Source organism: Thalassophryne amazonica, chromosome 15 (assembly GCF_902500255.1).
Source record: "Thalassophryne amazonica chromosome 15, fThaAma1.1, whole genome shotgun sequence".
In the NCBI taxonomy this organism is placed as follows: Eukaryota; Metazoa; Chordata; class Actinopteri; order Batrachoidiformes; family Batrachoididae; genus Thalassophryne; species Thalassophryne amazonica.
The window spans coordinates 49,574,245-49,587,689 of NC_047117.1; the positions used below are offsets into that span (position 1 = coordinate 49,574,245).

The following is a 13,445-nucleotide window of genomic DNA, read 5'->3' on the forward strand; positions in this document are numbered from 1 at the left end:
TTGTTTTTTAAACTGGACTATGAGTCTGAAATAAAGCTATCAATCAATCAATTAATCGTATTGCACCAAATGGCATCGTATCACATTTTGAGGAACTGAATCACCATCAAATACATATCACATCACATCAAATCAGGACCAGGGGTGAATCGTATCGCATCGTATCATCATGTATCGTTATATGTATCGTAACGCTGGTAGTGTATCAAGGTGCATATTGAATCGTTGTCAATGATGAGATTCACATGCCTAATGTATAGGCATGTGTATATGATGAATCATAATCTACGTAGGCTCAACAGAAGGTGCACACACGCTGTGTCTGTGCTGCATTTCTCAGACAGCGTCTCAATTTCAAACAAGTTCAAAATTTTGCCTATGTGTTGCGTTTAACCAAGTGGCTGCAGAACAAAATGTAATTCCATACACTGTTCTGCAATCATAGTCCATCGGCCAAACATACATAGCAAATTAACAACAATGTACAAGGAGCGACTGAGAAAGTTTGAGCCTGACCCACAAAACATAGGGCGCGGTTCTCCATCTTTAGCATTCTAAGAACCCAACAGTTCTCAAAAATGTGTGTGGTTTTGACTTACCGGGTGCAATGTTGAGAAATGCTGGTTTCTCAGAATGCAAAAGATGGAGAACTATGTTTTGTGAGTCAGGCTCAAAACTTCTTAATTATACCTCACACATGGTCCATGCATGCAGCGCTTACACATAAATGTATTATTCCGATTTGTGTGTCTGTCTGTCTGTCTGTTTCTCAGTCAGAATATACAAAAACTACCAGGCTTTTTTTCATGAACCAGTTTGTCCCAGTCCATCCAGATGTAAATGGGCCTTAGCTGCGGAAGTAACCTCTGATGGACTACTGTCCCTTTCAGGGAAGTTGCAGACTCATCCACTTCACAGCACAAAATCTGTGGATAAGCACCAACACTAATGGGCCTCAGGGCCTGTATAAGGACTTATGTATGTACAGTGGCTTGCAAAAGTATTCAGCCCCTTGGTATTTCACACATTTTTATTTGTTTATGGCGTTTCAAATACAAAAAGGGGTTTCTTTCACCAAAACATCAGATCTAGGCTTGCATCTCAGATGTACCTTCTGGCAAACTGTAGCTGAACTTTCAGGTCTTTTTTTAGTAAAACCCTCCTCTGTACCACTTCATCATGAAGCTGTATAACTGGGGATACAAAATGCAAAACATGCACAGTTGCACAATTTTTCCAATCACAGCCAGAGAAGCCTGTAACATTTCTGAGTTGTCTGGGTGCCTTGGTGGCTTTCCTCATGCTTCTCCTTCTTGCACAGTCACTCAGTTTTTGAGAACTGTCTCCTCCACACAAATTTACCAGAGAGTGCCATACTGTTTGTATTTCTTCATAACTGAGTTCAAGACATATTCAGTGACTTGGAAATGTTCATGTATCCATCCCCTGACTTGTCTAAAGAAAACTGGCAATTAAACTGATTATTTACAGGTATTATAGCAAAGGGGCTGATTACTTATGCAACCCATCATCCTGGATTTTACATATCAAGTTATAGAGATTTACTTTCACTTTGAGTCCAAGGAAGATCATTTTAGAAATGTCTATATTGAGAAGCCTGATTCACTTTTTGTATTTGAAATGCCATAAATAAATTAAAATGCATGAAATACCAAGGGGCTGAATACTTTTACAAGCTACTGTATGTCTTCTTTCCTAGCTTAATTCTGTCATTGCATGTAACAAATGGGGCGACAAACGCATATCACTGCCTTTGACGATAGTCAAAGGCAGACACTGCTTATTGTTCCAGTAAAACCTTGTTGCCAAATCCCATCTGAGTCTGACTTCTGTATTTGTGTCCAGCCATCCGGTACCATTGGTTCTAATAAAGCAATGCTTCTTAGTTATTGCAAACAAATTGGTCAGGTTGGTCAGCATGTTTTTATTACAGTTTCTTTCCAGTCTTGCCTTGAATTTCATGCATTCTCATAATTTATTATAATATGTCATTCCCATCATACTTCAGTATACACTAGGTGACGCCATTCATCCTTAAGGTATGAACTTTGCAAATTGTAAAGTAAGTCCCTTCGGCTGCTCCCTTGTTTGCACTCGGGGTCGCCACAGCAAATCCAAGGTGGATCTCCATGTTGAACTGGCACAGGTTTTACGCCGGATGCCCTTCCTGACGCAACTCCACATTACATGGAGAAATGTGGCAGGGGTGGGATTTGAACCCGGAGCCTTCTGAACTGAAACCAAGCGCATTAACCACTTGGCCGCCACCATTGTGGATTGTACAATGTACTGAAATATTGCTTTGTGACAATTTACATATGACAAGTTTGCATCAGACATAATTAAATAAGAGAAACACAAGATGAAGTTTAACCTTCTAAAATAAGGGTTATAGCTGCTACTTCAAAATGCTTTGAAAGCTTTCTTTTGGAAGCTAATACGTTGTCTCAGTATACTGCTGCACACTATGCCGGGTCAGTGACTCATGATTACTACGCTCTTTCTTCACCATCCGAAGGATGGTACTTTACTAGTCCTCTAATATGATTACGGCTGCAGCGTATCCTTGAAGTAAATTTGCAATACAGAGTATCCAGATAACAAACTAACGTCACAGATATGACAAAAAGAACCAACCCACCGGACATTTTTCAGCATGTAAAGCACCTCTGAAGGGAGGTGGGAGTTGGCCACATCAAATTTTGTAAGATCTGCCTCCAACAATGAAGGAGGTGGCTCCTTGGCCTGGAGGGTGGGCACCTCCTTTTTAAAGTGCAAAATCCTACACAGAAGAGAGGGAATTACACAGTAAGGTACAGAGAGAGCAAGACGTGAAACAATGTGACCTGTGACTTATTGGCCAGTGACTGTAAGCTTTCTTATTTACTTTTTGGCAATGTTGAGCATCTTCTGCTTCTTTTTCAAGCGTGGCCGAGAGGAGGAGGATGTACCCACCAGAGAAGAGGTAGACTGGGACACCTGTTAAGACAGTGTTGGTAATTTGGAAAGCTACATGACATGAATGACCGATGTGTCAGAGTCAGGCCAAGACAACAACCATACTGACTTCTGCTGCTACCACAGCATAAACCAATTGCTGTCACACATACTTTACGCATGATCTTTCGACCATAGAACATGACTTTGTCCCTCTTGCGAAAGCGATATTTGGGCACTTCCTGTGCTTCTAAGCCTGTGAAACATGATAAATAAGAACATTATAGATTCCCAACAGTATCATCATCATTGGTACCACATCAGTGGATGGTGACAAACACGTCAGAAATGACTGACTTCGCTGCCGGATCCTCCGCTGAATGAAAAAGATGAGGATGGCGATGAGGACCATGGCCAACACTGCAACAATCACTATGCCCACCATCTGAAGACAGGAAAACAAATGTTTTTATTTGCTGCATAAGCTGTTATGTCTGCTCAAGGCAAAAATAACAGCAAAAACAAACAAATACAAGCAAACCTAGAGATCTGAGATCAAGCTCATTTGCATGTATTATATATCAGTGGTTGTAAATCTTTTGGGATGATAAACCTGAATTAGCAATCTGGTTAACCACGATACATGGAGTTGATCTGCTGTATTTAAAAACAACAAAATTCCAATTATCTTCCCTTGAAGATATCAGACCAGAATTATGTTCATTCAAGCAGATCTTCATATGGTGCGTTACCACTCTGTGAGGTTTCACTGAAATCCATAAAATGGTTTAGGAAGAGCTGCTCTTTGGAAATCAATATCATATAGGACAATGCATGAATTAAGCACAAGATTGCAATTATCTCACCTTGTTCATGTTGGACTGGAATTATTTTCCTTTATGCACATGCATTTATATGACATGTTAGCATTGTGTGATGGTTCATTGAAATCTAAAAAGTGGTTTGGGGGAGGGGGTGCTTACAATTTCATCATCGTACAATATGATGCATAAACTAAACACATAATTCTTCATATTGTGTGCTACCACTGTGTGAGGTTTCACTGAAATTCTCCAAAAGGCTTTAGGAGGAACTTTGGTTACAATCTCGTGGACAGATGGATGGACAGACAGATCGGGTGATTCCTATATATTCCCCCAATTTTTGTTTTCTGGGAATATATAGGTGGTGGGGATGGGGCAAAATGGTAGTCTAAAGAAATGATAAACCTTTGTACAGTAACATCTTTTGTAAAAGGGATGTCATCTATATTGTTACACAGACTGTCTCTATCACTTAATTTTGTTTTCTGCAAAAACAGTATATAATTATAGTAGATGATTTCTAATTAGAACTTCAATAATGAAATATGGACATAATATAATTTCTTGCTAAGGTGACAATACAGCTGTTGAATAAATGAAATGGAAAAAGGGCAAATTTCTCTGAGAAACTTCATCAGACCCTCACCATGCTCGTCTGCAGCTGATCTTCCATGATTGCCTTGATATTATTGAGTGTTTCCTATAACACGGAAAAAACAAGCAATGAGACATCACTAATTTAAATGGCACTTGTCCCACCTTTGTCACCATCACCAAATGAGCACGTGAGTAAGGCCTTGAATCCCCACGTGCAGCAGTGAAGCTTCAGGTGCACGTGGAACCTCATGAGTGTGAAAATATCTTGAACACTAAAAACACTGTTTAGAAGAATAATTGTTTTGGTGAGTTAGAGGTTGCCGTTCAGAGGTCTATATTTTGCACTTGATGCCACATTCTGTGAAAAGCCTTCACAGTACAGTGAAATACTAATGTGGTTATTTTGTTTTGGTTAAAACACAGAGTTTTCTCTGCTAGTGTCACAATGTAATCTGTGGTTTCCTCCTGTGTCCAGCCTACGTGATTCTCACTAGTGCAATTGTTACACAATAGTTTACATCCCAATATGTCTATTAAACAGAGTTCCCCATGTGCAGTGGACTGCTGAAATAAAGGATCTGTACTGTAGGCAGGAATGGCTTTCTCAGTCTACACACTGAGTGTTCCAGATGTGTAGCTGCTGCACTCAGGCAACAACTGACATGTTGGAAAAGTCAAAGCATGACCAGTCAGAAATATTGCTCCACTTTAACAGAAAATGAATGTTGCAACAGGTGGTGTCGAGATTTGTCAGAGTATTGTAATACACTTGTTTTGCCAATATCCAAGTGGTTTATGCACTTGATTTCAAAACAGAAGGTTCCCAGTTCAAGACCACCCATGCCCATTCTCCATGCAATGTGGAATTGCATCAGGAAGGGCACCACATGTAAAACCTGTGTTAAATCAGCATGCAGATCCATGCTGAATCTACTATGGCAACCCTGAAGAAAAAGGGAGAAGCTGAAATTCAAGAATATTGAGTAACAGGACCTTATTATGATTCTTCACACCGCAAACAAGTGAAATATTTCTGTTTCACCTCTGTTATGAATATAAAGAGTCAACTAAGTACTCAATCCAGTGTCAATTTTGCAAGTTTTCCCACCTACAAAAAATGGAGAGGTCTGCAATTTTTATCGTAGGTACACTTCAACTGAGAGACAGAATCTAAAAAACAAAAATTCAGAAAATCACATTGCATTATTTTTAAATAATTAATTTGCATTTTATTGCATTAAATAACTATTTGATACAATAGAAAAACAGACCTTAATGTTTGGTACAGAAACCTTTGTTTGCAATTAGAGGTCAGATGCTTCCTGTAGTTCTCAACCAATTTGGCACACACTGCAGCAGGGATTTTGGTCCACTCCTCCATACAGGTCTTCTGTAGATCTTTCAGGTTTCGAGTTTCAGTTGCTTGCCTATTCTCCTGTAGCCCACCCCAGCCTTGTGCAGGTCTACAATTTTGTCCCTGGTGTCCCTAGACAACTCTTTGGTCTTGGTCATGGTGGATAGGCTGGAGTGTGATTGATAGTATGTGGACAGGTTGCATGCAGGTAACGAGTTTAAACAGCTGCAATTAATACAGGTAAAGAGTGCAGAATAGGAGGACTTCTTAAAGAAAAACTAACAGGTCTGTGAGAACCAGAATTTTTGCTGGTTGGTAGGTGATCAAATTTCTTATTTCATGCTATAAAATGCAAATAAATTATTTAAAAATCATACAATGTGAATTTCTGAATTGTTTTTAGACTCCGTCTATAACAGCTGAAATGCACCTACGATAAAAATTAGACCTTTCTATCCTTTGTAGTTAGGAAAACCTGCAGAACCGACAGTAGATCAAATACTTATTTGCCTCACTGGACATAAATGCACGAAAGCATATACATATTACTAAATTGTCTTGTGTATCAGTTATGGCAGTGACAGGGTTTTGACCATGAGCTTCTAACTAGATCACAAGGGTCACAGACCACTCGCATCTGAACTTATCCAAGATTTTGGTCCAGAGTGCAAGTGTATTTGATACAAAAGTAATACCTGGAAGTGATGATGAGATATCATGGTGATAAGGGATGTAACGGATGCACAGATGGCCGCCACACCTTTTAATGTCCCCCTTCTAGAGGGTGAGGAGCAAAAACCTCTGCTATTAAAACCAACAAGTCCCTCATGCTGACTGATTCCACTGATTGGATGAGTTAAGTGAGGCTTTGAACCTTGAATGACCTAATAACTACTGATTTCCACTGCTGTGGCATTATGCCAGTGACAGATAAATGACAAATAATGCAAATTTCTGCCCCATGAAAGAATAAAATTTCTGTAGATGGGCAAGGCCCATTACTGCCCCCTGCCCCACAAAAAAAAGAATTTAAAGTGTAGGTGACATCAATGTGCACAAATAATCACGAAAAATGATCAAATGTTGATATTTTAAAAAATCCTGAGCAATAAAAGTCGATGATAAGTGTGCAGGTGAAGGATAAACTACAGCTGTCTGAAGCCTGCACTCTATTTCAGTCCCGTTCAGCCCTCATGGCCATATTGTTGCTACGTCATCACGAGAACGGTACCTGCTGATTCAAGCCCAAATCAACTGTACACACGGAGGTCAAGCTGTTTTTGGACATTTTTTTTTTTTTCTAGTATGGAGCTTTTTTTTTTTTCTTTTTTTTTTCAAGTCCAGTCTGGAGGACTTTTTTTTTTCTAGTGTGGAGCTTTTTTTTTAAGTTCAGTCTGAAGGTGTTTCTGAAGCAGCTGTGGGGGACACAGCGTTATGATTCTGAGCCTTATTTAGATGGCAATAAACTTTGGAGGAAAACCTTCAGTCTGACAACAGTGACGATATTGGCAGAGTTCAGAACACAGAATGGTGATAATAAAATAAATAAATAAATAAATAATACAGGTGATTTTGGCATGGGTGGAGGTGATAAAGTGTTTTTTGTTTGTTTGTTTTGCCAGCTCTTTGGTTGTAATCAACTGCTAATTTTGTTTTTTGTTTTTTTACTATTTGTGACGTCAGAAATAGAAATGTGGATTGGGGAAGTGTGGATTTTTTTCATGTTTTTTTTCTTAGAAACAATTTCAAATCTGAAAATGACATGAGGGACTGAAAATATCAGCTAGTTTTAAAAGAAATATTGTTTCCTTCTTGAACACATTTAATGTACTGTATGTTAGTAGCGTAACACGTTATTATTAAATATTAAAACCATTCACAGAAGGAGTAAATAATATAGTCTTACTTGTTCAGTGAGATCATCTTTAAACTTATCCACATTTACAAAACGACATCTGAAAATATTTAAATTCCTTCTGTCTTGCCTGTAGAAAAGTCCATTTGTCACACGGGACTTTGGTGCCAGGTTCCAGCGCTGGCTGTAATCCATTATTGCGGCTGATGGATCGAGTCTGTTGTTAACGAACCACACTGCGCTGCAAGAAAAAGACTCGCAGCGGCTCATGTGCTCATAACGTCAGTCTGCACATGACGACATTATCTCAAGATCCAGAAAACAATAAAAGAATCTGAAAATCCTCAGATTTGTCTCCGTGTCAAGTGGAGAAGCCGCGGACACCGTGCTAACGCGCTCGTCAATATAAGAATTCCACCTGCCATTCTGCCGGCGGAAATTAACCGTTCTGACACTGAAAACACAGTGCAGCTCCGACCCGAACCACTTGGTAGAAACAGGGCTGTCAGTAGCCTGTAAAAATCCATGAATTAATCCATAAATTAATGGGGCTATTAAGATAATGGTTCTCGTGCTGACACCACTTCCTCCTTCTTGTCCAATGTCATCACTCGCCGGAAGTTCCTGGTTTTTAGTGGCGCGCAGTTCAAAATCTGAAGATTTATCTCTTCAAGAACTACGCAACAGGAAAGGATAAATTTTAAACTGTTTAATTTTAGTCTTAAATATTCATGAAAACATGGCATGATGTGTCACCTACACTTTAAAATAATGGACTAATAAATTAATTGAGATGGCTTACAGTCTTATTTTTAAAAACAAGAGCATTTTTTTGTTTCAATTAACATTATTTTCGCCAAAGGAACAACTGATATGGGAAAGATTTTTACAAACAATTATACGAAACGTTCAGCTTTTCCTTCTGTTTAATCAAGACACTTATCCCAAAAGTGAAGCAACATACAACTACAGTACACAGTTATAAATTAATCATCAAAGTCAACACTTGCAGTGCAGGGAGTGGAAAGATTGTGGGTGGCCATGATAAGCTTCTAAGCTTTTCCACAATATCACACCTCATGAATCTGATATGTCAATTTTTGGCTCACTCGCCAACAGATAAAAGTATTGTAAAAGCAAGCACAATAGTCTTTTAGTGTCCTGAGTAATAGCTAATGAGACTGTGTGTCTGTTATAACTGGTTACTGATTGGCTCCTAAGGAGCTGAGGGTTATGTGGCATGAAAAGGCCTAAGATGAATTTGGAGCATTGTCAGTGCTAAAAGGCTGCTATCCTGTGTTTTCTGCTTCAATATAGTGATACTTGTGCGCACTTGTTTTGCCCATTAAAATTTTAAGACAACACAAAACCAAATAAATAAAACTAGGCAAAAGTACGTAGATGATTCTGGCTTTATCTATTAACAGCCGTCAAGGAAAATATAGAATTCCGGACTTTTATATGTGGTCTTTAAAAAATGATAAGCATACACAAAGTCCAAAGAGCAGCCTATTGGAGAAAAGCATGCTATTATCAAGCTGGAAAAAAAGAAGGCAAATCAATATGAACACTGGAAATAGCTAATACAGCTAAAGAAATGGAAGTAACCACTTGCGAACTGAAAAACAGACATTAAATCGCTCAACCAAACAAAAACAACAATAGCTGTTGACAGAAACAATGAATTTGACTTTTCATTCCAGTACTTTAGGAGATTGCAACTATGACTGAATTCAGACAAAAAATGACCAAATTATGATGGAATATTTATGTTTCGTGGTTGGGATTTATAGCCAGACTCTGTGTCAGATGTTGTCAGACAGATAGTGAAGAACCTTACCTCTGGAGTGTCGTCTTTGACCTCTTGCTCTGAGGTACTTTGTCCCATTGTAACCCTGTTTCTTCATAGGGATGGTCCATCAAAAGCCACTGGAAAGAAGAACAGAGACATACATTCTCAACAAGCTGTCCTAGAAAAGTGCCAAATCGTGCAGTTCTTTGAATGGGAACTTGAGGTGGGTTCCAAAAGAGAGTCACTCCAGATTGACGGCCATGTTAAGGTCTTCTAATAAACATGACAGAGTTTTTTTAAAAAAAAGTTTTCCTTCTAATAAAGCTGTAGGAAACACTGGTGGGGGTGGGGAGACGGTGTTTGATAAGGCATCAGTTTTTAACCTATAAATGTATGAATAATTCAGGGCTTGGTTCCTTTGAGTGACAGTGTGTGCTGATAAGTTGATTCTGGGCCCCACTGACAGCTAGCTGCTGTGGAGTTAACTGCACTTGTCCTTTCTAATTATGTTATTTCAAATATCTGAGATTATGTGACTTGCTGTGTGGTTAGTTGTATGAACAGATCACCTAAGATGTTGGTACTCCAGCATTTCTGTTAAGTAAAATTTCAGTATTATTTCATTTGTATGTATGCACCATTAGCACCACGTTAGCATAAATCGACTGGTATGTTGGTGTCATTAGTATAGACTCTTTATATACTAGATAAGCTCTCGGTGATGGCACCCACAGGTTCTCTGATGAGCAGTTTTGAAGCTCAAATAGTGCAGCTCTTGGCATCACTGTGTTGGCAGTGCCAGACTCCACCTAACTCTTGGTCACTCAAAGAATGGGTAAAGAGGTGTAGCCCAAACAAGTTCCTGTCCCGTCATTACCAAACAAGATAAAGCTAACACACTAACCTTAGTTCGGGTGTTTTATTAACACATATATTTGTGGACTGGGCGGTGGTTTTCATGGCAGGTGGCTTTGGTGCAGATATTAAAAATTACAACCAGCTTATTGCTTCATAAACTATGGAGTAACAGTGGAGCCTAGGTCACAAAGCCACTGATACCTGCTACCAATGCTAACATACAAATTAAATAACATGAAAATGAAAGACCAAAACCATTTTTGTACCACAGTGTAAGCATGTTTTTGCTTTTTGTTTTTTTTTCTACTGTGAAGTCGGGGCTTTTAACATGAGGGTCGAGAGGAAGCAACTTTCACATCGCTTCACTTTTTCCACATTTTATTATTTTACAGCCTTATTCGAAAATGGATGAAATTCTTTTTTTTTACCTCAAAATTCTACACACAATGCTCCATAATGACAAAGTAAAAAAAAAAAAAAGAAAAAGCTTTTTGAGGTTTTAGCAAATTTATATTAAAAAAGAAATCACATGCACATAAGTGTTCACAGCCTTTGCCATGAAGCTCAAAATCCACCAGTTCGGATCCACCAGGACTCTTCCTAGGGTTGGCCACGCATCTAAACTGTGCGATCGGGGTAGAAGGGCTTTAGTCAGGTGGGTGACCAAGAACCCAATGGTCACTCTGTCAGAGCTCCAGCATTCCCCTGTGGAGAGAGGAGAACTTTCCAGAAGGACAACCATCTCTGCAGCAATCCACCAATCAGGCCTGTACGGTAGAGTGGCCAGACAGAAGCCACTCCTCAGTAAAGGCACATGGCAGCCCACCTGAAGTTTGCCAAAAGGCACCTGAAGGACTCTGAGAACATGAGAAAGAAAATTCTGTGGTCTGATGAAAGAAAGATTGAACTCTTTGGAGTGAATACCAGTCGTCATGTTTGGAGGAAACCAGGCAGCATCATGCTGTGGGGATGTTTTCAGCGGCAGGAACTATGAGATTAGTCAGGATTGAGCGAAAGATGAATGCAGCAACGTACAGAGACATCCTGGATGAAAACCTGCTCCAGAGCACTCTTGACCTCAGACTGGGGTGACAGTTCATCTTGTCAGCAGGACAATGACCCAAAGCACACAGCCAAGATATCAGAGGCGTGGCTTCAGTACAACTCTGAATGTACTTGAATGGTCCAGCCAGAGCCCAGACCTGAATCTGATTGAATGTCTCAGGAGAGATCTGAAAATGATTGTGCTGATAGAGTTTGAGAGGTGCTGCAAAGAGGAATGAGCAAAACTGCCCAAAGATAGGTGCACTAAGCTTGTGTCATCATATTCAAGAAGCCTGTATTTGCTACTAAAGGTGCATCAACAAAGTATTGCGCAAAGGGTGTGAATACTTACACACGTGATTTCTTAGCTTTTTATTTTTAATAAATTAGAAAAAAAGTAAAAAAAAAAAAAATGTCCTCATTACGGGGTGTTGTGAGCAGAATTCTGAGAGGGAAAAAATGAATTTACGCCATTTTGGAATAAGGCTGTATTTTGTATAAGAAAATGTGTAAAAAATGAAGTGCTGTGGATACTTTCCAGATGTACTGTATCTGAGATAATATGGTCTGCTGTGCAGTTAATTGTACTAACGGACCATGTAAGGAGTCTGTGCTCCAGTATTTCCACTGAATAAAATTTTAGCATTATTTAATTTGTAAGTTAGCACTGTTAAACAGGTATCGGGAGCATATCAATCTTGCCCACGCTCCATGTCTTTACCCATTTATTAGCATTCCCACTCCTTCTGATAATTATTGCATGTACGTGTAGCCACTAGTCAAGAAAATATGGGGTACAGTGAATACAGCAAAAAACAATCTCAACATCTCACCAAAAATTATTATTATTTTTTATCTCATATTTATAGATGGCAAATGCATAATTTGGACAGTGGGCCACAAGGGAATCCAACTGTTGTGACATAATTCTTTGACAGTGACAGTATCATGACTTAAAAACATTGTAGTAAAATACTTTTTATCTTGTGATTCTATTATACGATGATTGATAGCATTTCTTCAGATAGTGATAAGCTGATGCTAATTGTTATGTGGGCCGCCAGAAGAGGAGGTACTGCTGGCCCAACACCAGAGGGCGCCCTGCCTGAAAGCAGGCTTCAGGCAGCAGAGGGTGCAGCCACCTCCCTGGAACACCTACAGACAGCTGTCAGTCATCACATCAGCTGTCATTCATCACCCCTCATCAGCCCACCATAAAAGCCTGGCAGAGATGTCACATCCCTGCCGAGAAATCGTCTTACCCGACAGGTAAACCTCTCAGCCGTCTCTGTGCTGTACGCACATATTTGCTTCTGAACTCTTTGCAGTTAACCTTCTGAATATGTACAGCTTGGAGCTGGTTTTGTGGGAATTTGGAGGAGCTGGCATTTTCCACTCCTAAATTTCCTGAGTATTACATTAGGCACTGCACGTATTCAGTTTTCCTGCTACCTGGGAGAGGGGGATTATTCCCTCAGGAAGGGACTGTGACTGTCTGTGCTGAACTGTTTGCTGGGTGTGCACACACCCACTTGATCTGTTTGTACTTCCTGCCAGCAGTACCCGATCCGACAGCTGGAGGCGGTGGCCACCTGGGTACTCAGGACTTGGCGGCTCCGGTGTTTTGCAGGTCTCCGCTGGCAGTGGAAATCGTGTGGGGCCCGGCTCTTCTCTGGACAGGCGTCTCCTATCCTCAAGCCTGCCTGCACATCACCAACTGTTTAATTGACTGTTGTCTAAAATCATATAAGTATACCGTTCTGCACATTTCACAACATTAAATTTTTATCTTTTGTATTTCCACTGTCCGTTCATTTACGCCCCCTGTTGTGGGTCCGTGTCACTACACTTTCCCAACAGGATTTCTCAGCCAATCGTCATGGATCCCGAGGGGCGTCAACCATCGAGTGGAAACGCAAGGTGCACAGGCGCCAGCACGAGGCGTGTTGGGTGAGCTGCAGCAAATCTTAACCGCCTTCATTGCTCGGTTGGACTTGGTAACCAAGCAGAACGTTATACTCAATCGGAGGATGGAGGCTCTCACCGCTCAGGTGGAAGCGCACATGCAGGGCGCTGCTGCTGCACCTCCTCCTGCTGTCCGATTGCCACATACAGATATTCCAGTGGTCGTTCAACGACTCCCCCCCTCCCCTGAAGCATACA

The 13,445-nt window shown here is 40.2% G+C and overlaps 1 protein-coding gene and 1 long non-coding RNA gene across 4 annotated transcripts in view; one reads left to right on the forward strand and one right to left on the reverse strand.

The window, feature by feature from the left end:
* Positions 1 to 12,515, forward strand: part of LOC117525462 — a 28,165-nt gene extending 15,650 nt beyond the window's left edge. Inside the window, exons 2-3 of the long non-coding RNA XR_004565059.1 lie at positions 9,498 to 9,603; positions 12,347 to 12,515. This is a non-coding gene — a long non-coding RNA (uncharacterized LOC117525462). The remainder of the gene's footprint in view (positions 1 to 9,497; positions 9,604 to 12,346) is intronic.
* pnpla6 (patatin-like phospholipase domain containing 6) overlaps positions 1 to 13,445 on the reverse strand; it is a 224,248-nt gene that overhangs the window by 157,493 nt on the left and 53,310 nt on the right. For all 3 annotated transcript variants that reach the window (XM_034187299.1, XM_034187301.1, XM_034187298.1), the window contains exons 2-7: positions 9,429 to 9,517; positions 4,429 to 4,482; positions 3,316 to 3,403; positions 3,132 to 3,214; positions 2,909 to 3,000; positions 2,663 to 2,803 (exon numbers count right to left, since the gene is read on the reverse strand). In XM_034187299.1, the coding sequence (XP_034043190.1) occupies positions 2,663 to 2,803; positions 2,909 to 3,000; positions 3,132 to 3,214; positions 3,316 to 3,403; positions 4,429 to 4,482; positions 9,429 to 9,476 (506 nt within the window). In that variant the 5' untranslated portion in view covers positions 9,477 to 9,517. The remainder of the gene's footprint in view (positions 1 to 2,662; positions 2,804 to 2,908; positions 3,001 to 3,131; positions 3,215 to 3,315; positions 3,404 to 4,428; positions 4,483 to 9,428; positions 9,518 to 13,445) is intronic.